General features: G+C 40.3%; 1 protein-coding gene and 1 long non-coding RNA gene across 3 annotated transcripts; both read left to right on the forward strand.

Moving 5' to 3' along the window:
* Positions 1-404: 404 nt before the first annotated feature.
* LOC124290085 (arginine kinase-like) lies at positions 405-11,849 on the forward strand. Of its 2 annotated transcripts, XM_046726774.1 has the most exons (8): positions 405-696; positions 6,382-6,641; positions 7,264-7,412; positions 7,880-8,045; positions 8,846-9,029; positions 9,537-9,677; positions 11,520-11,580; positions 11,819-11,849. In XM_046726774.1, the coding sequence occupies exons 1-7, from the start codon at positions 549-551 to the stop codon at positions 11,537-11,539; spliced, it is 1,068 nt and encodes a 355-aa protein (XP_046582730.1). In that variant the 5' UTR covers positions 405-548; the 3' UTR covers positions 11,540-11,580; positions 11,819-11,849. The 2 variants fall into 2 exon arrangements, with proteins under 2 accessions (XP_046582730.1, XP_046582729.1); XM_046726773.1 differs by lacking the exons at positions 11,520-11,580; positions 11,819-11,849 and having other exon boundaries at positions 9,537-10,104.
* Positions 11,850-18,589: 6,740 nt separating this feature from the next.
* On the forward strand, positions 18,590-19,164 carry LOC124290078. Its single transcript, XR_006901824.1, has 3 exons — positions 18,590-18,662; positions 18,761-18,809; positions 19,044-19,164. It is a non-coding gene; the product is annotated as an uncharacterized LOC124290078 (long non-coding RNA).
* The last annotated feature ends 4,578 nt before the right edge of the window (positions 19,165-23,742 follow it).

A 23,742-nucleotide genomic window follows, 5' to 3' on the forward strand; every position in this document is an offset into this window, starting at 1 on the left:
TAAACACTAATCACTATTACTTGCATCAAACAGCATTAAACAACAACAAAACAAATAGGGTAGCAACACGTGTCTACAATTGCCCGATACTCTCCAGTAAACATAGTAATATACCGTAATTAAGATAAGCCAAAATATCATGACCTTCAACTGATCGGTTAGATACTCACAGTTCTATAATTCTCTTTTTAAACCAGCATTCTCAACATGGATGATTATGACATAATAAAGTCCGTATTAGCTAAAATACCTAGTGTTTCCACCAGAGATATTCTTATCCCTGCCCTAGTAATCCGCTCAACATTGAGCGATCCTTGTTCAAACATGACCCCAACTGACTATGGCGACCGTCTGTTTACCAAAGAGTCATGTAACGGCGTACCTGATTGGCTGAAATGTTATCAGCAAACTTTATCCAGGACATAGGTGGGTTCCATGGTTGTCGTGAACGCACATATATAGCTAGTCCTGTTAGTACATTCCACCAATTAGTCTCAAGTGCATTTTATTATTTCTATTTCATTACTTTTTCTTAAAAAACCGCCATCATGTCCGTGGAAGAACTCTGGAGTAAGCTCAAGAATGCTGCCGGGTGTAAATCACTGCTGAAAACACATTTAACTGAAGAAAGGTATAAAAGTCTGAAGGGCAAGAAAACTGATTTTGGAGGAACTTTGGCAGACTGTATACGTTCTGGTAAGTGGGTCTGGGTTTCTTGCACGTTTTCATACATTCCGAACGAAGTCCACTCAGAATCAGCTTCATTATTGATTGCGGTGACTTTGCATGTCCTTGACGAATGGGGCTGAGTGTTGCAGAAGAAAATATTACAACGTTTAGTTCAATATGTACCATTTCAGTGAATGTGTGGGTTTTAAGATAGTATTAATAATGATTAAAATGTCTATGTTATAGTTTGTTAAATAAGGGACATACCATGACGACGACCAGACGCCATTTTATGTCGGACTTACATTGAAACAAAATAGACATGTGATCCCTCATAAACATATTTCCATTCATTTTTTATGTAATTATTTTGTGTGTAAATAACTAGTTGTTTAAAATTATATAATAGCTGAACTGATTGTAACATTTCCATGTTGTGGAGGTTTCACCTTGACCTTCCCCCATTTGACCTGTGCAAGTGGCAGATTGTTGATACACGAAGCTGTTGAAAGTGATCCTCGTGTTTGTTTCGGAAGATGGATTATGAGGGGCAAATGAAAGAGTAAAAATAGTTTCACCCCACATGTGTTGTTAAAACAGCCGCACACCATTAATCACTGTATACATGCAGGAAATATTTCAAAACAACATGGCCCTCGCCACATAAGAGAAAGCTCTCGTTTTTTCATGTATCTATTTGAATGCAACATATGCACTGCAAAAAAATAATTATGTAAGGATTTAATAATTTAGTGCTCGGCAATGTATATTTATATATATGTATTCACTTAGCTTCACACATTAACAGTGTAATTAAATGGCAATTGGTTGCAAATGATGACTCGCTACGCCATATCATTTACGTGCAAGTTTCACTGAATTTCTGCAATCAACGTCACATTCAGATTACGCGGAATATGACTGCAGTCATATGACAACCTGTGCCATGTTGAAACAGAACCATCCGAGTAACAATATTTTTGAATGATGACGAAGGAATAATGGCATAGTTCTTACTGGCTTACTAGTTCTTACTATACTTTTTATACATGCTTTAGTTTAACGGAAGGCGAAAGTGCTGAATCAGCAGAATTTTGTTATCCTGCTTATTAGTAGGTATTGATGTGGTTCACATTGTTACAGCGGATGATTGCATCAACATATTCCAATATCAAATCTAGCAGCCATAGCTTGATAACTATCAGACGGGTATTATTTTCGCAGCAGTCGTAACGTCAGACAATATTTAACCATGGGTAAATAAAAATATGGGTAAATGGTAAACACGTTTTAGCTGATGAAACAGGGCACATCAGCGAGTGGGTTGAGCTTAAGGTCGTTTTACCATGAATAACACTCATTTCTATGTTATTGAAATGATAAATGTATTGTATCAAGTGGTTATCTTGAATTTTGCTATCGGTGTGATAATTATGAAGATCAGAAGAAAATACATAATGTTCACATGAGGAAATAAAGTAAGGTTGATTGTATCATCATAATAGGAGAGACGGGTTGGTTGGTTTGTTGTTTAACGCCGCACTCACGAGCATTCTAGCTATATGGCTGGTTTGTAAATAATCGAGTCTGGACCAGACAATCCAGTGATCAGCAGTATGAACATCGATATACGCAGTTGGGAACCGATGACAGGTGTCAACCAAGTCAGCAAGTCTGACCACCCGATCCCGTTAGTCGTCTCTTACGACAAGCATGGGTTCCTGAAGACCAATTCTCCACGGGTAGTAGACACGGGGTGCCTGCAAGGGGAGAAGTAGACAGACTTCCCGGGGAGGGGGTGGACTGACGTGAAGCTAGGTTGGTGTGCTGGGGGTTGGGGACTAGTTGTGGGGGTGGGGGACTAGAGATACGTCTGTACACGAGAGTTCTCAATCAGTCAATATCACATTCCACCGATCACTTAACAGACCTGGTACGACTGACTGACTGAGTTTGGTTTTACGCCGCTTTTAGCAATATTCCAGCAATATCACGGTGGGGGACACCAGAAATGGGCTTCACTCATTGCACCCATGTTGGGATTCGAACCCGGGTCTTCGGCGTGACGAGCCAACGCTTTAACCACTAGGCTACCCCACTACCCCACCTGATACGAACGCTAAGTAACAACATAATGTGGTAAGCAGACCACAGATTTTCACTGCATGTTAATTACATTATTGTAAATCGGTCTGTACTAAAATAGAATATTCATTTATATACTTAATCCCTTTAAATCATATTTCTACAAAGCATTATCACCAGTACTCAATCAACACAGGAAATGATTTGTGGTTCTGATTCATATTAGCTCACAAAGGGTACAATGCGGGTATTGACAATATGGCTCACGTTACCCATTGGTGGATGAAAGGCAGACTAGGCGTATCCAGGGCTCTAATCTTGAGGTCGAACAAGGACGTGGTATATTCCGCTGACATGGCTGATTTGATATTCCGAAGTCTAGATACCGTGCGTTATAGATAAGCAGATTGATAACACGGTAGGTTAACTGTATGATAGGTAAAGTAAACTTAAAAGCCTAGCAGAAAAGTAAATTGGTCAGAATATTGACAGGTCAAGAGCTTGACAGGCTGACTTATGTAGATCGATATACAGATAAATAGATAAATGGTCAGACGGATAAATATGTAGGTAGGTAAATATACAAGCGTACAGAGAGGTGTGTGTGTGCAGCAGGTTGGTGTACGGGTAGTTATAAAAGTAATGCTGAGTCAGAGAGAAAACGAACATGGAGCAGGAAGTTAATAACACTCGTAGCTCAAGGATAGTGTTGAACATTTGTATCGAGGCAAAATGAGACAAGGTTTGAGGGAAAATAGCGATCACGTGTTTCTTTTTATTATGAAAACTAATGAACATCAACGACCAAATTTTATTTATTGCACATTTGTGTAACATGAATTCGGATGTGAATTCTGTTCATTGATTACCGAGTCATAACCAATCAGGGCTCGATTTAAGAGATGTTAACCTACTTGCACCAGGTGCAACCTAAGATAAAAACCTAGTTGCACCAGCCAAATTCCAGTTGCACTGATTTTATGGAGAAATGAAAGAAATGTAATGAAAGAAATATGCTATTGAGTTATTTAGATGTTTTATTCAGAAGTTTACCCACTCAAAAAATGACCTGCACCTGGTGCAAGTTAGAATAATAACTACGTTGCACTTTGTAATATTGGCTAGCATCAGTGCAAGTAACAAAGCACTAAATCGAGCCCTGCCAATACATCCGCAAGTATGACCTGTAGAGGAAGGTTTTGTCACCCACTAAAGATTACCTGGCCAGTAAATCAGTAACATCATCAAACTACTTAAAGTAAAGAAAGTTACATGATAAAATACCTTAACATATAGCAAAATGTCTTCAAAATGTGTACTCCTGACGTAGAAGATGTGCGGGCTTCGCTGATTAAGATCAGCAAGGCTCTGCGTGTGAATTCTGTTTATTGATTACTCAGTTATAACCAAAGCCTGAAGTTCACTACGCAGTCGATGCACACTATGCACTGTTTCTCCCAGTGTTATGAAACAAAAACAGCAAAGCTTGAAAATACACCTGACATGCAAGTCCAGATCTGCTTATCACCTGCATCATACACTTATTTTTAGCTGTATATACATGTATATAGACAGTTCCTACCCCCAATACAAATCCCAAACAACGATACATCGAAAAATATATCATTCTTAGATGAAAATAAAAATACTGGCATAACTACACAAAGTTTTGGACTATAGCAATTCAGATATTTCTCTAAGTAGACATATAAAGGATAAGCATATGAATGACAAATCTACAAACTACTTACTGCGAAGAGGCGAATATAATGATAGGGGGGTTGGGGTGGGGGTCACTGACTTTGTTGATTCACGTCCCCGTATTTCAACTGAGTAGATAGATGCTCATGATGTCAGTCACTGGATTGGGGCTTAGTACGGCGTTAAACAACACACAAAACGTCTTACTACTGGTCAAAGTGGTATCAATGAATGTGTTGTATCTATTATAAACAAACACACCAGAAATATGTCGTGTAGACCTTGATTGCATGCCACAACTAGATGATGAGTGAGTGAGTTTAGTTTTACTCCGCTTTTAGCAGTATTCCAGGAATATCAAGGCGGAGGACACCAGAAGTGGGTTTCACACATAGTACCCATATGCAGAATCGAACCCGGGTCTTTGGCGTGACGAGCGAACGCTTTAACCACTCGACTACCCCACCGCCCGTTCCACGGACAGACATACAGAAATTTGTTAATTTAAACCTCATTTCTGTACATCATCATCATCATCACCTCCACCACCACCAACAACAACATCAACAACAACAACAACAACAACATCATCATCATCATCATCATCATCATCATCAACAACAACAACAACAATAACAGAAGCTTTACAAAACCGTACAACAATGATAGACGACGGACAATTAAAATGCACGGCTAGGCGCCACATAGCGTCAAATTATGCAAACAAAATAGTGGTGTTTTTAACTGTACACTGAAAAGCAATATCTCGTAAACATATGTTTGCGTCATGAAATATGTTTTTCAATAAATCGAACCTGGGTCTTCAGACTGCATAGTCAAAATATCTACACATATGGACATATGCTAATAATACTAAATTTACACTAAAGTAACTTCCGTACACAATACCCTGAAGCGTGTTGATCTTATTGATGAAATCTAGTAGTTCGTATGAATGTGGAAAGGTTTTGTCGCTTCTAGAATATAGGCATGTCTATAGATCTGTTAAACGCCGCCATTCATAACATATAAATACCTACCATCCCAGCACCATCAAAAACATCCACACTGTACAATATATTTACCGTATGCTTGATGAAAGCTAAAAACTGAACACGGACAAATAGACGTTCAGATGAAGAGAGAAACAACCAAACCCAAACACACACAAGCGCATTCACCGACACGATGGTAATTATATCTATACTAGTATTATACTTTTTAGGTTATAATGATTATCTCAATCCTCCATGTGTGTAAATGATTTGCACGCAGTACGTATCCAATCTGAAGTGTACCGAATACTGCACGCTTCAATAACCTACAACTGTGTGCGACAGGGGTATCTTGTCTTCTTTATCGATGAGGGCGGTGGGGTAGCCTAGAGGTTAAAGCGTTGGCTCGTCACGCCGAAGACCCGGGTTCGAATCCCCACATGGGTACATTGTGTGAAGCCCATTGCTGGAATATTGCTAAAAGCGGCGTAAAACCATACTCAGTCAGTCAGTCTTTATCGATGAAAGAAGAATATACTCAAACGGCGAGGAGCTTTGGGGTAGCCTAGTGGTTAAAGCGTCCGCTTGTCACGCTCATGACCCGGGTTCGCTTCCACACATGGGTACAATGTATGAAGCCCATTTCTGCTGTCCCCGCTATGATATTGTTGGAATATTTCTAAAAGCGGCGTAAAACCATACTCACTCACTCACTCAAAGGGCGATGTAATATGCGGAACCTTTTCCATACTATATCTGCACATTTTTTTTCCACATACGCTTTGAACATATTAAGCGACCAAGGAAAGCAAGTAGAGGTTTACTCGTTCAACATGTCCAATAAATTTTACAACAATATTTAGCAACTAGTCTTGTCCTCCTTGTCCTGGCTGTGACCTTGACCTGAAACATATGCATGTCTGTCCTTTAGGATGTGAGAACCTCGACAGCGGTGTCGGCATCTACGCCTCCGACCCCCAGGCCTACACCGTCTTCGCCGACGTTCTGGACGCTGTCATCAAGGACTACCACAAGGTCGACAAGCTTAATCACCCTGAACCTGACTTCGGGAACATAGATAAACTCGGATTCTCTGATCTGGACCCTTCTGGTGACTTCATCATATCAACCAGGGTCCGCGTGGGCAGAAGTCATGACAACTATGGGTTCCCTCCCGTCATCACAAAAGAGGTAACACGCTAGATAACATTCAGATGTTCGAGATTGAGATATTTAACTAAACTCACTGGAAGATTAAGCTAAGGGAGGGGGCGTTCTTTCCATTTCTATAAAGATCGTATGGGTCAGGAAGAGATTTTAAATGAGTTATTTGGAGATTTGCCTGAAATGAATTGTGTGTTGCCAGCGGTAAAACATTTAAACGTCTGTTTTGTGGAAAAATCTCAAATGTCAAAATATTTGTTAATAATGAAAATGCATAGACTGTTTTGTGGTGCTTAGTAACTAAAGAGCTTGTTAGAGATAGCTTGGAAATTACAGGTGTTTCTCAGGAAGATCCCCTCCCCTTACAAAAAATAGATATTCTCTAAAAACTCAGCTGAATATCGTCTGCTGCGAAATCTAGATAAGTGTCTGCTGCAAGATTTAACATTATAAATGTCGTCTGTTTCAAGTTTCATGAAATGTCGTCTGCTTCAATAATCACCAAAATATCGTCTGAAGTTTGAAATATGTCCCGTCCATTGCAATGTTTGAAATATTGGAGCAAGACTAGAGAACGATTGATGTATTTTGTATTTGCACTGGCCACCGTTGCTGGAAAATCCACTGACAACTGCTTTCTTTATTTAAGCAACGTCTGGCAATGGAAGCAGCGACTGTGTCTGCACTGGATAAGCTGAAGGGCGAACTGGCCGGCAAGTACTACCCCCTCACTGGCATGACCAGGGACACTCAGAAACAGCTAATGGACGATCACTTCCTCTTCAACGACAGCGATAGGTGAGTGCATCTATTTGGTATTCACAACCACAAACACTAGTACACTCGATATAAGTTTTCTGGTACTTTTTGTTCCTACCCAAAATATCAGCCATCTTCCTGTTCGCTTACATGTCTCTTGGCAATGTGTCGCTCCTTCTGGACTAAGAACAACCAAGCTATGTAATTCATCCCTCGGTCCAAATTATAGCCATTGATGGGCCTGGACTATGCTATGTGTTCGTGGTAGCCTAGTGGTTAAAGCGTTCGCTCGTCACGCCGAAGACCCGGGTTCCATTCCCCATATGGGTACAATGTGTGAAACCCATTTCTGGTGTCCCCGCTGTGATATTGCTGGAATATTGCTAAAAGCGGCGTAAAACTAAACTCACTCACTACTTGAAGTGAATTAGTGTTAAGCGTCAGCTGGAACGTCATGATATAACTGAACCAAAGCACAATGCTGACTCATCGTTTCTGTGTTTCAGGTTTCTCCGTGACGCCGGCGGATACAAGGACTGGCCATCCGGCAGAGGCATCTACTTCAACCATGCCAAGACCTTCCTTGTGTGGGTGAATGAGGAGGACCATCTGAGGTTTATCTCCATGCAGAAGGGAGGCAACCTCGGGGAGGTTTACAGCAGACTGGTCAAGGTCAGACATCACATACAATCTCGCTGTCCAACATTAGTTTATATTCGTAGATTACATCAGTAATCTTGAATGTAGCACGAAGACATGCTAAACATCTGGGCCAAGATTTTCGAAGCTCTCCTAGAGCTAAGATAGTTGTAGGTTAATATTTATGTATGGCACTTGCGACCATCTTAACACTAGGAGAGCTTCGGAATTTTAGGTCCTGGATTCTTAATACAAACAGATCTCTTGCTACAAATAGATGAATTGTTTTAGCTGAAAATCAGATATGATACTTAACTAAATATTTCTAAACTAGAGGATCTTCTGCATGGAGAAGGAATCTGGACTACTACTACTACTACTACTACTACTGCTACTACTACTACTACTACTACTACTACTGCTACTACTGCTACTACTACTACTACTTCTACTGCTACTACTAGTACTACTACATACTACTATATACTACTACTCCTCCTCCTACTACTGCTACTACTACTACTACTCCTACTGTTACTACTACTACTACTACTGCTACTACTACTGCTACTACTACTACTACTACTGCTACTACTACTACTACTGTTACAATTATATTGTTATCACCTGCTTTAGGAGGTTAACGGCCAAATTAGCAGCTCATCCTATCGGGCACCCACTAGATCATCCAGCTTGTAGACGACAATGGTTTTGCATTACTTAAACGGCTGGGCGAAGGGGAAAATAATAGTATTACAGCTTCTTGACTGTAAGACAGGCTTTAAGAGCATTTTGATTTGAGATAACCTTTAAATGGCGTCTATCTCTCACAGGCTATCCGTGCAATGGAGTCTAGTGGTCTGTCATTCGCCAAGCGTAAGGGTCTTGGCTACCTGACCTTCTGTCCCTCCAACCTGGGCACCACCCTCCGTGCGTCCGTCCACATCAAGATACCCAAACTTGCCGCCTCGCCAGAGTTCAAGGCCTTCTGTGATCGCTACAACGTTCAAGCTAGAGGTAAGACTCTTTGCACTGCAGTTATTACTCCGGACAGATGAATCAACAACTCCGTCAGATTACTGATTACTCCGAGGCCAAATGTAGAGGTAGTATCAAAATCAGGCAATATGGTACATCCGTCCTTATCACCCATACTGAATATCTTGACCGTGTAAAACATCAGCCTTTGTCACCCTCCATTAGACCAGGGGGTTAATATTCATGCAGTTGGTCTATGGACATTTGGACAGTGTGGGTCAAGCACTGAGGCAAACTTTGTTTGTTTTTTGTAACCTGATACATTCTGTGGTTAGTTCCATATTGACAAGAAGTTTTGGACGGTAACACTGTTACTTCTGCTGAGAGATCCTAAAAGATAGGCACTTTTCTGGCATCTGGCCTAGGACTATGATTGAGAGTTAGCAATTGAGAACTCATTTCAGAAAACAGTGTATCAAAGAAACGTGATGCAAGTTTCAGGAAGCAGTCAAAATTTAAACATGGATGATAATTCCATATTTCCAGGCATCCACGGCGAACACACCGAGAGCGTGGGCGGCGTCTACGACATCTCCAACAAACGTCGTCTTGGTCTGACGGAGTTCGAAGCTGTTCAGGAGATGAGGAAAGGCGTTGAGGCCTGCATTTCACAAGAAAAGAAACTGGGTAAATGGTGGAGGATTTGGTAAAAGTCAGTTAGGTAGCAGACGACAGTGAAGCTTGTGAGGCAGACGACACCAGGGAAGATCGAAACATCTTCATCCAAGCTATATCTTTGCAGCTACAACCACCAAACATTCATTGATACTTGTGTCTGCGGAAAACCTAACTAAATAACAAATTATGACGAACTTTGACGAGTTGACGTTTCATTGCTTTGCATCGTGTCTGTGCATACGGTATATTGAAGTATCTGAACGACTACTCGGACTTCCGGGATCTCAGTAGTCAGGAGATTCGGAAAAGATAACATTTCTGATGCTTTTACAGACTTTTTTTCGAGAGCTTTCACCCCAATTCCAGGGGTCTGTGATATGTGTGACAATAATGTGTTTTACGAAAATGCAAATAAAGTTATATTTTACGACAAAAATTCTTATCTCGATTATTTTGATGAAAGTAAGCTAAGTATATTACTCAAACAAAGTTGAGGACCATCCGATTCCTTCATATTAACAGTTATTCGGTCATTAAGAAGCTGGTATTCCTTAACCGACTTTGAGAAGTATATTTGCAGACCATATAACACCATGTCAATGACACACGCAATTACCTCCGACGTCATTCGTAGAAGACTTTGTTTGCATCTGATATTAAATATATATATTTCCTTTTTTGAGGAAACAATTGAACATCAAATCAGAACTCCCCTTCGGGCCAAATGTTCTCTTCATTCTTATTCATTCTGATATAATTATATTGATGAAAATGGGACAGAACAATTACTTGGAAGCCTTGGTACATGAACATATCCTTGGGTCATCAGTCAATGTAAAGTGCAGGGGAAAGAAAAAAAATACATTTAAAAAATGGATTTGACCAAAAGCACAAATGATCCATCAAAAGGTTACTAGGCGGGCAGTTGTCACACAAAGGTCCGGTACACAGTGGCGACACCTGCATCAAATACATCGCCATAGAAAAAAACCGATTTCTGTGAGCTTCATTTCCGTCACTATCAAACATGGATACAATCAATAAATGGCTCTTGACCGACAGATAGTTTCATAATATACCATAAGATACCATTCATATCTTGTCCGCAGGAAGATGAAAATGACTACTCTACACTGTATATACTGCATCCACACAACACCCTGGCTCTTGACCGACAGTCCGCTTGTTTCATAATACTATGAAGCGATTAAGATACCATTCATATCTTGTCCGCAGGTTGATGAAAATGAAAATGACTACCCTACATTGTACATACTGTCACTGCATCCACACAACACCCTGGCTCTTGACCGACAGTCCGCTTGTTTCATAATACTATGAAGCGATTAAGATACCATTCATATCTTGTCCGCAGGAAGATGAAAATGAAAATGACTACCCTACATTGTACATACCGTCACTGCATCCACGCAACACCCTGGTTCTTGACCGACAGTCCGCTTGTTTCATAATACAATGAAGCGATTAAGATACCATTCATATCTTGTCCGCAGGAAGATGAAAATGACTATTCTATAGAATACATACTGTCGATGCACGCAACACTCTGATGAAATTATTTTTTCGCTAGATTTGTATACTGCGGCAACAATGGAATCCAAACACTCTAAGGTCATAGTCGTCAATGACATTTGCTACTTCACGAAATTTCAAGGTTTTAAAGAATTGTGAGAAAATTATTGAAATATCTATAAAATAATTGATATAACGAGAAAATACTCCCAAGCACCGACAAAATAATCGAAGCAACAAGAAATTCCGCCGAAAAAAAGCATAAGGCTTTCGTAAAACCTATCGGCAGCTGCTTCAATTGCTTACGTACTGTTTCAGGGGTGGGAGGAAAGCTCTAGGTAGTGGACAGGTGAAACTTCACAAGAAGGCTGAGCGCTGGGTATCAACATTTTCTTTCTTTACATTTCATTTTTTAAAACATGGTCATATTTCTAAACAGTAAAGAAATATTCTAATGATCGAGTTGTCTAACTTTGTGAGAGTAACATCTGATTCGATCTAGTTTGATGTTCTCAGCTCAAAATCTGCAAATTTCGCTGTATATAATTTTTATTTTCCGAATAACAAAGAAAATAGAACAAATACTTTTTAGGACAATTTCTTTTTTTCGTTTCCAGATGCAGACTTCCCATACCCACTCATAAACAAGAAAAATATAGCTGTATCAAAGTTGCAGGTGTGTTTGTCTTCGTATCATTTTTAAAAATTATTATTTTTTTTAGTTAAACCGACCGACCTAAAATTAGGAATTTAGAGTGAGTGAGTGAGTTTAGTTTTACACCGCACTCAGCAATATTCAAGCTATATGGCGGCGGTCTGTAAATAATCGAGTCTGGACCAGACACTCCAGTGATCAGCAGCATGATCATCGATCTGCGCAATTGGGAACCGATGACATGTGTCAACCAAGTCAGCGAGCCTGACCACCCGATCCCGTTAGTCGCCTCTTATGACAAGCATGGGTTACTGAAGGTTCATTCTAACCCGGACCTTCACGGGTCAAAGGCATTTAGAAGTTGGTGTAGATATACAAGACAAATCTTATGGATAACAACTTCTTGATTTATTTTTCACAACGTTTCTGGGCTAGTTCTTGCTCCTTCTTCGGGTGGGCTAGTTCTTGCACCTTCCACCTGAAGAAGGGGCAAGAACTAGCACAGAAACGTTGTGAAAAAAATAAATCAAGAAGTTGTTATCCACAAGATTTGTCTTGTACGACCGACCTAATTTTAGATAACGGTGGCTATAAATAAAACACATAAAATAAAACTGCTGCCCTAACCAGCTTTGGTGGCAGAGATCTTTGTGAGATTGACAATGACATCGGTTTTGTAGGCCAGAAAACATGACCTTTTCAGAAAGTGGGTCGTAAACAGTAAATCACATCAAACAAGAGACGAAAGAAAATATATGAGTAAGTTTGACAAAGAATGACATGCTGACTAAACAATAGATACCGATAGATATGGAGCGTGTCGGGATTTAACTGGGGACTTAAAGTGTATATGACGCCTTGTTAACTTTATAAGGTAAGATTGGGTGGCGGGGAGCCTAGTAGTCAAATCGTTACCTGGCTACGCCGACAGTTCTGGTTTAATTCCCCTCATGGATACACTGCGTGAAGCCCATTCCTGGTGTAGTCCGCCGTGGTATTTCTGTATTTTAAAAAGCGTCGTAAAAGCCTCACTCACTCAATGTAAGGTACGTCCAAAGAATATTGCTATACGCCGCAGTCAGCAACAGTGTAAAATAGTCTGTAACAGACACACCTTTGGTTGAAAGCATGATCAACGTCCCACGTCGCAGCACCTCAGACCGCCCGATCCCCATGATATTAAAGGGTTTAGGCTAATGGTTCAAGTGTTCAATCAAGAACTGGTTCAGATCCCCACAAGAAAACAACGTGTAGAGATTATTTGTTTCCCTCGTCACGATATGGCTATTTACTTCACATAGTAAGGGACAGAATTAATCTTGCTGCACGTATTTTGATATCAGATTATTAACACAATCATTCTTAAAACCATTTGTTTGTGAACAGCCATAACCACTGTTGTTTGAGTAAAGGGCACAGCTAGCTAGCCAGCTTCGATACCAGATCTAGACATGAGAAATATCGCTTGATTGTGACGTCAGTCACTGATCTTGTTCATATGATCTTGTTGAGATAAATTCGGTATACATGTATAATATGTAGAAAGTACGAGCTCTCAGGGTGATCAGTTTACGAGAGATCGCGCGCTTTCTCGTGGTCAACAAGCCCATTGACCGCCTAAAATCCCGTACACCAGGGGCCAGTGTAGTTATTATTGCGTCATCTCGAGATATAATCAATCTCTTCAAAATTATTACACGGTACTAAATATAAATAATATGGTGACAACCTGTCCTAACATGTTAGAAAGGCCAAGGGGTTGTTTGGTTGTTTTTAAAAAAAAATTAATATCTTATTTCTGAATCCCTGTTACATACAAAACCATACAACCAGTGTTTGTCCCAGATGTCAGGTTTTCCAGGGTTTTGTCCGTCAAGAATAGAATGAAACACGTAAAGTTGTCTAGCCTGCATAAATTACAACGTGTGACCGAATGGTGTCACATGTCAAAATCACTTGACAGAGTTCCACGTCCTACTTAGGGTTGATGGAGTGCACATTGGCCTTCCGTAGAGGACGTTGCAAGGACAGTCAATGACGAGTCCGCTAGCTATATTTAACGCCCCAACTCGGTGTACATACAGGTCAGATCTCGTATCACAGGGCGAGTGACATAGTTTTACACACTGGCAGGTAGGACTGGCGTGTGATAAATATCTATAAAAATATATGATATTGCAGTGGTCGTACGGCTTGTCTGTTGTGTGCGTGAGAAGTGAGTTGAGGACGGGTAACCGTTCTTGGTGAGAGTTATAATCCTGAAAAAAAGTTATCTTTTAAATGCATTTCAACGATATAACAGTTGGTTTTGACAAGGTATAAGCTGTTTATGTCGTAAATATTTTCCACCTTGTTGAAACACGCATGTACTCCAAGGTTCGTCACAAGTGAGAATGTGGGATTCGAACCTTCAATCAGAAGTTTATCTCTTCTTTGATCAGTGCGTTAACACTTGTAATTTCAATGCTAAAATTATACCTTAAAATAAAGCATCAAAACCTCTGCTTCCATTTTATTAAGACCAAGAGGCCCTAAAATATCCTAGAATTCAAAATGCCCCGATTGTTGAATAAATTTATATTTAATGGTTATATATGTATAAGGTTGAGAGAAAGTGTATTGTCTGTCGTGCTAACTGTCACTTCCATAAAAGGAGACCTAAAAATAGAAAACATTAATATTTATATTTTATCTTTTTATATAAATCGTCGAAGTATTATATAACGAATACGATTTCGCATCGTGTGAGTAGGTGTGTTCATCTTAATTCGAACAATTAACTTTGCAAAAGACTAAGACATGGCCGTCTGTCGCCTCCTGTCAAGCAGAATGGAACCCAAATCATTCATGTCCACCGATAGGATTTGGACAGGAGGTAAACCACGCGTAACACAAGCTCGTCTTAACACAAACTGAACACATTGTGGCCTTTCCTTACAGGACCCCGCCAATGTGCTGATTAATCAATATTCATTCACCCACCTTCAAACACACAGAAGACCGTGCGACCATGTACAGTCACCGTGTCTGGTCATATCCTATCGCTAAATAAATTACTTGCTAGCCACAGAACTGTTCATAGTAATTAGACACATCGTAGACCATGTAAAGGGGCTCTAGTCACATTGAATGTTTGTGTTAAAAATTAATGAAACAGATCTCAGATGTCTGAAAATCGCTCTGTTGTTAGAGTGAATGAATGCCCAACGAAAACGGGGCTCAGCGGTGTCGAATCTCTTTCCATTTAGCTCTGTCTGGGGAAACATAGTGTTTCAGCCAAACTACGGTGTGGCAACAAGACTGGAATTCCAATGATTTGCTTGCTTGTGAAGAAGGAACAATCGGGTTACTCTGACCTAGCCATCAGGGTCATACCTGTTGGGACGTTTATTGACAAAGGATCACGTTTCCATATTTACTTTCGAGGGGGAAACGTGGGTTTGGGGAAGGTACATGTATGGCTATTTGCACTGTGGAAGGTAGGGAGGCTGTCCTTGTTTTATCCACGACACCTTTCTGGGTTCTAAGATCCTTTGACCCACTCAACTGGTATGGGATATTATTATCATGTCCACATTATATTTATCATTATTCTTCGAGTTTTGTCACAATTTTCAACACGAAACAGGATATTATGTTTGTTTTATGCTTGTTGCAAACCGACTGTTCAGAGTTTTTTTTACACTGATTCATGTAAGGTGAGATGACATGGGTTTAACATTGCTTCAGGAGTTTTAATTACATAGTGTTCAGTATGTGAGTATGTGTGTGTGTGTGTGTGTGCGTGCGTCCGTGCGTGCCTGCCTGCATGTGTGCTTCTACCAGTTTAGAGTAATTCTAGTTTTGTTTTACCTCCCCCCGAGAGAATACATGGCAGTAACAGTTTACCTACAATCAGCAGTTTTCAGCTATATGACCGCCAGTTTGACACCATGAGCATCAATCCACACAATTTGGACATGATGACATGTGTCATTCGAGTCAGTCACCCCTTACCACAAGCATTGGTTGCTGAAGACCAATTCTAATCCAGATGATGATATGCATCTTCCTAGTCAGTCAGCCTGACCCGTCAGAAACACCTCACCACAAGCATAGGTTGCTGAAGACCAATTCTAATCCAGATGACGATGTGCATCTTCCTAGTTAGTCAGTCAGCCTGACCCGTCAGAAACACCTCACCACAAGCATTGGTTGCTGAAGAGCAATTCTAATCCAGATGATAATATGCATCTTCCTAGTTAGTCAGTCAGCCTGACCCGTCAGAAACATCTCACCACAAGCATGGGTTGCTGAAGACCAATTCTAATCCAGATGATGATATGCATCTTCCTAGTCAGTCAGCCTGACCCATCAGAAACACCTCACCACAAGCATTGGTTGCTGAAGAGCAATTCTAATCCAGATGATGATATGCATCTTCCTAGTTAGTCAGTCAGCCTGACCCGTCAGAAACACCTCACCACAAGCATTGGTTGCTGAAGAAAGAGCAATTCTAATCCAGATGATGATATGCATCTTCCTAGTTAGTCAGTCAGCCTGACCTGTCAGAAACACCTCACCACAAGCATGGGTTGCTGAAGACCAATTCTAATCCAGATGATGATATGCATCTTCCTAGTCAGTCAGCCTGACCCATCAGAAACACCTCACCACAAGCATTGGTTGCTGAAGAGCAATTCTAATCCAGAGATGATGATATGCATCTTCCTGGTTAGTCAGCCTGACCCACAGAAACACCTCACCACAAGCATTGGTTGCTGAAGAGCAATTCTAATCCAGATGATGATATGCATCTTCCTAGTTAGTCAGTCAGCCTGACCCATCAGAAACACCTCACCACAAGCATTGGTTGCTGAAGACCAATTCTAATCCAGATGATGATGTGCATCTTCCTAGTCAGTCAGCCTGACCCATCAGAAACACCTCACCACAAGCATTGGTTGCTGAAGACCAATTCTAATCCAGATGATGATATGCATCTTGCTAGTCAGTCAGCCTGACCCGTCAGAAACACCTCACCACAAGCATTGGTTGCTGAAGAGCAATTCTAATCCAGATGATGATATGCATCTTCCTGAGTTAGTCAGTCAGCCTGTCCCATCAGAAACACCTCACCACAAGCATTGGTTGCTGAAGAGCAATTCTAATCCAGATGATGATATGCATGCTTGTAGTATCCCAGTCAGCCTGACCCGTCAGAAACACCTCACCACAAGCATTGGTTGCTGAAGACCAATTCTAATCCAGATGATGATATGCATCTTCCTAGTTAGTCAGTCAGCCTGACCAAAATTCAGAAACATCTCACCACAAGCATGGGTTGCTGAAGACCAATTCTAATCCAGATGATGATATGCATCTTCCTAGTCAGTCAGCCTGACCCATCACCACAAGCATTGGTTGCTGAAGAGCAATTTAATCCAGATGATGATGCATCTTCCTAGTCAGTCAGCCTGACCCATCAGAAACACCTCACCACAAGCATGGGTTGCTGAAGACCAATTCTAATCCAGATGATGATATGCATCTCCTAGTCTGTCAGCCTGACCCATGAAACACCCTCACCACAGTGTTGCTGAATACCCCATTCTAGACACAGATTATACTGACTATGAGTCGATCAGTCCTTGTTCCTACCCATTAATGCCAGCCAGGCAGGGACCAACAAGTACCATATTTTAACGTCTTTTGGTATGATGCGGTCGGGGATCGAACCCGCGACCTTCCACTCTCCAGCCGGACGCTCTAACCACTACACCACGGAGGCGGTCGGTTGCTGAAGAGCAATTGTACCTTGGATCTTCAAGGATACTCTGCAGTAAAATCCCATTAAGACACCTCCACTCTTCTGATCATGTTTCAATGTCTGTTGGTATTAAATGGTCTGAGATTGAACCACAGACCTATACTCTCCACTGAACCATGGAGTGGTCTGTTTCATTTGACAGCTACTTTGTGACTAGATAATGAAGCGTGGGAGGTCTGGTTGTGAGAGGAGGAAGGGATGAAACTCTAATAACACTTTGTCATGACAATGCATCTATAACACAAAATGCAAATCAAACCAAAAGATAATAGAATAATATATATCTATTTTTAATATTAATAAATTCTTATGATCCATCATCACAATAAAAAACAAATATATTTTCACAGAAATATACTTCATCAACCATCACAGAATACTGACTCACACACTATAAGAAACAATAACACACGATATACCAAGATAACAGATACACCAAACTGTCACAGATAACACATAAAAAATACAATGACATAAACAAAATACCCATAACTATCAGCTGGACACACAAATAGGTATAGGAAACGTCTCAGCCACACTTTGTCCCAGGCAAGATCCATACTAAATATATAAAATATCTTCCTTGCATCGATGGACATCCTGGCCATCAGGCTGTTGTGGAGCTTACATGTACAGTGGAAGGAACCTTGGTTTGGCAGAGGCCGAATGGAACTTGAGAGGACATCAGATGAGTGAGTGTGTAAGTGTAGTTTCACATTGATTTTAGCCATATTCCAGCAATATCATGGCGGGGGACACCAGAAATGGGCTTCACACATTGTACCCATGTGGGAATTGAACCTGGGTTTTTGGCGTGACGAGCTAATGCTTTAACCACTAGGCTCCCTCACCGCCCCTACATCAGATAAAAGTGTACCTTGCTCTTCTGTATAAAAACACAGTAAAACCTATATAATCCAGACAGTACAGTTAACGTGGAACTGACTGGATTAGGTTCCACTACAACTACATCTCAAACATGGTCCAGATTAACAAGGTCATATTGTACTAAGTGACACATCTCAAACATGGTCCAGATTAACAAGGTCATATTGTACAAAGTGACACATCTCAAACATGGTCCAGATTAACAAGGTCATATTGTACTAAGTGACACATCTCAAACATGGTCCAGATTAACAAGGTCATATTGTACTAAGTAACAAGGTCATATTGTACAAAGTGACACATCTCAAACATGGTCCAGATTAACAAGGTCATATTGTACAAAGTGACACATCTCAAACATGGTCCAGATTAACAAGGTCATATTGTACAAAGTGACACATCTCAAACATGGTCAAGGTCATAGATTAACAATGGTCCAGATTCATATTGTACTAAGTGACACATCTCAAACATGGTCCAGATTAACAAGGTCATATTGTACTAAGTGACACATCTCAAACATGGTCCAGATTAACAAGGTCATATTGTACTAAGTGACACATCTCAAACATGGTCCAGATTAACAAGGTCATATTGTACTAAGTGACACATCTCAAACATGGTCCAGATTAACAAGGTCATATTGTACTAAGTGACACATCTCAAACATGGTCCAGATTAACAAGGTCATATTGTACAAAGTGACACATCTCAAACATGGTCCAGATTAACAAGGTCATATTGTACTAAGTGACACATCTCAAACATGGTCCAGATTAACAAGGTCATATTGTACTAAGTGACACATCTCAAACATGGTCCAGATTAACAAGGTCATATTGTACTAAGTGACACATCTCAAACATGGTCCAGATTAACAAGGTCATATTGTACTAGGTCAAACAATAAGGGACACATCTGAAACAACATCATCATCTCATCACATTCTCAGAGTTCATATGAACATTCTCAGGCAACTGCTTCACAAATTGGAATAACCAATGATTTTGGAAAAGTAAGTCCATTTTTGTGGATAACACACGTTGTCCCAACTATTTATTGAGACAGATCAACAGATTCAGGGTCACTCCTGGATACATACACCATGGTTCTCCCTCTCTCAGCAAAGCCAAACCCTGTGATATGATTTCAAAGAGAATTTTAGTATGATATATTTTTCATGGATTTGACCCTAATTCCACATGAAAATGAAAGAATGGTTGATTTTTATTGGCCAAAACAGGAGTAATATCAGGTGTCAAATTCAAATTCATACCTCTGTATCAACAAGAATTTTCACACAAAACTCTTGCATTTCAGGAGAAAAAGTGAATCCATTGATAGCTTATTTTAAAGGGCTTGGTTCCGAACTGAAAAAAGAGTTTCTAATCTATGGTTGGACAACATCAAACTTCCAAACGCAGTAGGACTGCATTCCAGATCAATCCTCTCACGTTACATTCCCTATCATGTGTAGTTGTGAATGCTGTTAAGTGAGTGAGTGAGTATGGTTTAATGCCGCTTTTAGCAATATTCCAGCAATATCACGGCTGGGGACACCAGAAATGGGCTTCACGAATTGTACCCATGTTGGGACTCAGCCCAGGTCTTCGGCGTGGCGCACCAACGCTTTAACCACTAGGCTACCCCACAGCCCGAATGCTGTTAAGAAACAAAAACTAACTGACCTGCCCTTAACATAAGAAATAGTATTTCGATCAAGTACAAGATCAAAGATTAATCCTGTTAACCAGTTCAGTGATAGGAGTAACATGCTCTTCAGGTCACAATATTGTTCATATGTGAAGAACACGTACCGCAATGTTAATGTCTAAAAAGATCTTTTCTTCATCACACTCAATCCATATCATGTTACACTGTCACATGCACAGAAAAACAAACAAAACACATTACCATGGTAACTAAAACAACACTGCAGTCGGACGTCATCACACTGTTACAAGGAAGGGTGTAAACCTTCTCTAACATCCTCATCCACAGACTGCTGCCCTGAGCTACAACTGGTGTATATACACTGAATGTACTGGAAATATGTCCTCAGGGAAACACTCTCTCCTGTTTCCCAATGTAAACTGGAGCGAGAGCTGGTGAGATAAACATATTTCTGTTTTATGTGGTTGGAAAGCACAAACTCCTACAGGCCATACCATTTACCTCAGTCTCATTAAAATCAAGTCTTAGTTTCTGCTAGTGGTGATCCGATTAATTGAAATAATCGAAGATTGGTTGCAGTGACTAAACGACCAAGCAATTGATCATGTTTTCTCATTATCGAACACAAACAATTTTGGAACACTTGTTTTCGTCAACAATATTTTTCACAAGGATGGTTTTGTCTTTTACATTTCATAAGCACTACAAGCTTGTTCATGATTGAATTTATCTTAAAGACACCAAGAAATGTATGTTCCTAACATACTAGTCATCCTTTAAAGATGCGAAATATTGCCCCCCAAAAAACAAAAATAACTACATGTTTTTTTCCTTATTTTTTTTACCATTAACAATTTTCATACATGACGCTAACCAATTATTTTCGATGATTGATCGGTGGTAATGAACCAATCATCAGTTATGAGATTTTAACCAATTCCCAACACTAGTTTCTGCAACTGTTAAACAAAGATCTAAGGACATCCTATTGTGGGTAAAAGGTCAGAGTGACCTTCCAACCAATCCAAACCAGATTAGGAAAGTGACAGTTGGAATGGGTTTTCCTTTCATGCAAACTTGAAAAGATTGATACATATTCTGAACAACAGTCATAGTGACTCCATCCATCAAATCAGGTTTATCTTCTGCTTCAATGAGGCATAAACTTAAAGGGAAAAGACTGCTCAACTTTTAACAAGAAATGAGTGTGTCTAGTTTTACTCCGCTTTTAGTAATATCCCAGCAATATCCTGGCAGGGACACCAGAAATGGGCTTCATACAATATACCCATGTGGGGAATCGAACCCGGGTTTTCGGCGTGACTAACATGTAATGACATATCTAGTCCCTCTACTAGACATTCTTAGATGCTGATTCTTCAGTTTTTCAAATTTCCAATGAGAACTTCTGCAAAATATTTGTAAAGCATTGTCTAGAATGGAAGTTGCCAGATTGAAACTTATATCATATGGATTCTGAATAGCTAATATCAACTTCTTGCTAGTCATTATTCATTTGTTATATTGATTTGTTAATGTTTGTGAAGGTCATTCTGTCATGACCTCTAAGGGATGTCCTCAATTCTGTGTTTATCTGTAGCGAGAACTGAGATGTTTCTAATGAGACTGATGCTCACCTTTCAGTAAACCCATGACAGACGAAAGGTCATAGAGTGAATCTGGGAGTGAAACAAATGACCAACGGATTCTGCCACAGCAAAGGGACACGACTCAACCCTCAGTCATTATGACTTCACTTCTACTATTATGATAGGATGTATGATACATATCAATGATCACATAGACAATGACAAATAATGTCACTTGTGGCCTGAATAATAGATTTATCATAATTGTTTAAGATACAACTTCTTCTAAACCTCCATTCCAAATAAATGAAAGTTCAAACAATGATTACTGGATACAAAGATTACAAAGATAATAACCCTATGATTCATGTATTTAAAGTTTTACAGTCACATCGGCAATATTTCAGCCATGTCGTGACTAAAAAAGGTACAAAGTATATAGGTGATGAGATCATACTTAGAACAAAGAGCATCAATATGTGTTCAGATCTGAAGGGAAGAGTGATTCTCTGGTTAGGCTCTTGTTCCACAATGGTAGGACAATCCTTAAGTAACACTAAACATCTGAATTGTTTGAGTGGCATTCCAGAAGATGGTGGTATAGTGATGACAAAACTTTACTTATGATCAGCTTCTTATTTTTTCATGTATATGCTTGAAAACAGTATAAGGATCTATACAAAAACGTCACCATTGTTAAATTAAGAAGTTGATCATCTGTACAGTTTTGTCATCACTAGACATTTGCACCAGCAGTCGCATCAAAAACTTTAAAAAGTGAGTGAGTGAGTTTAGTTTTACGCCGCATTCAGCAATATTCCAGCTGTATGGTGGCGGTCTGTAAATAATCTGGACCAGACAATCCAGTGATCAACAGCATGAGCATCGATCTGCGAAACTGGGAACCAATGACATGTGTCAACCAAGTCAGCGAGCCTGACCACCCGATCCCGTCTGTCGCCTCTTACGACAAGCATGGGTTACTGAAGATCAATATTCTAACCCGGACCTTCTCGCGTCACTTAAAAAAGTAAATAGTACAACAGTTTGTATACTGACAATATACACTAAACAAAATAGTTTACAAATGTTGAATGTAGATTATACTTGATGAAGCAGTGACTTCGAATGAGAAAAAGAAGAAGTATTATCTTGAAGTATCTAACTCAATTGGTCTTACCTATGACTTGTTCCCATATTCCCTGGGTCCAATACAGCGAGTGAGTGAGTGAGTTGGTGGGTGGGTGAGTGAGTGAGTGAGTGAGTGAGTGAGTGAGTGAGTGAGTGAGTGGAGTGGGTGGGCAAGTGAGTGAGTGAGTGAGTGGGTGGGTGGGTGGGCGAGGTTGGTGGGTGGTGAGGTGGGTGAGTGAGTGAGTGAGTGAGTTGGTGGGTGAGTGAGTGAGTGAGTGAGTGAGTGAGTGAGTGAGTGAGTGAGTGAGTTGGTGGGTGGGTGGGTGGGCCAGTGAGTGAGTAAATGAGTGAGTGAGTGAGTCAGTGGGTGGGTGAGTGAGTGAGTGAGTGGTGAAGGAGTGAGTGAGTGAGTGAGTGAGAAGGAGTGAGTGAAGGAGTGAGTGAGTGAGATGACATACAGTAATATCATCTGGAACATCAGCCGAAGGTGGGAATGAGCACAAAGTGTTGCTGATGGGAGACGTTTACCTCTTTGGTGTTAACAAACCAAGAAACATGATCAAAGGAAAACGGATTCAAACCCATGATCATAGGTTTCTGGTGCGACCAAGGGATGTAACTCTGCAGAGCAAATTTCTGCCCCTTAGATGACTCAACCACCTGTGCCGCAACTATGTTCAGAATTAATATTTTAGGACATTCCCAGATAGCATTCGGACATTGACCCAACGTTGGCAATGTTGGCAAAACCATTGCCAACATTGGGCCAACGTCTGAATTCTATCTGGGTTGCTG

This window comes from Haliotis rubra, unplaced genomic scaffold (assembly GCF_003918875.1).
Source record: "Haliotis rubra isolate DU_JTF1 unplaced genomic scaffold, ASM391887v1 Scf456, whole genome shotgun sequence".
Classification (NCBI taxonomy): domain Eukaryota; kingdom Metazoa; phylum Mollusca; class Gastropoda; order Lepetellida; family Haliotidae; genus Haliotis; species Haliotis rubra.

What these genes read in the sequence shown, in the direction of transcription:
- LOC124290085 (XM_046726773.1), top strand. Translation starts at nt 549, where the DNA reads ATGTCCGTGGAAGAACTCTGGAGTAAGCTCAAGAATGCTGCCGGGTGT. An exon ending in GGCAGACTGTATACGTTCTG is followed by an intron (nt 697 to 6,381) that starts GTAAGTGGGTCT and finishes TCTGTCCTTTAG; the next exon opens with GATGTGAGAACCTCGACAGC. An exon ending in CTACAACGTTCAAGCTAGAG is followed by an intron (nt 9,030 to 9,536) that starts GTAAGACTCTTT and finishes CCATATTTCCAG; the next exon opens with GCATCCACGGCGAACACACC.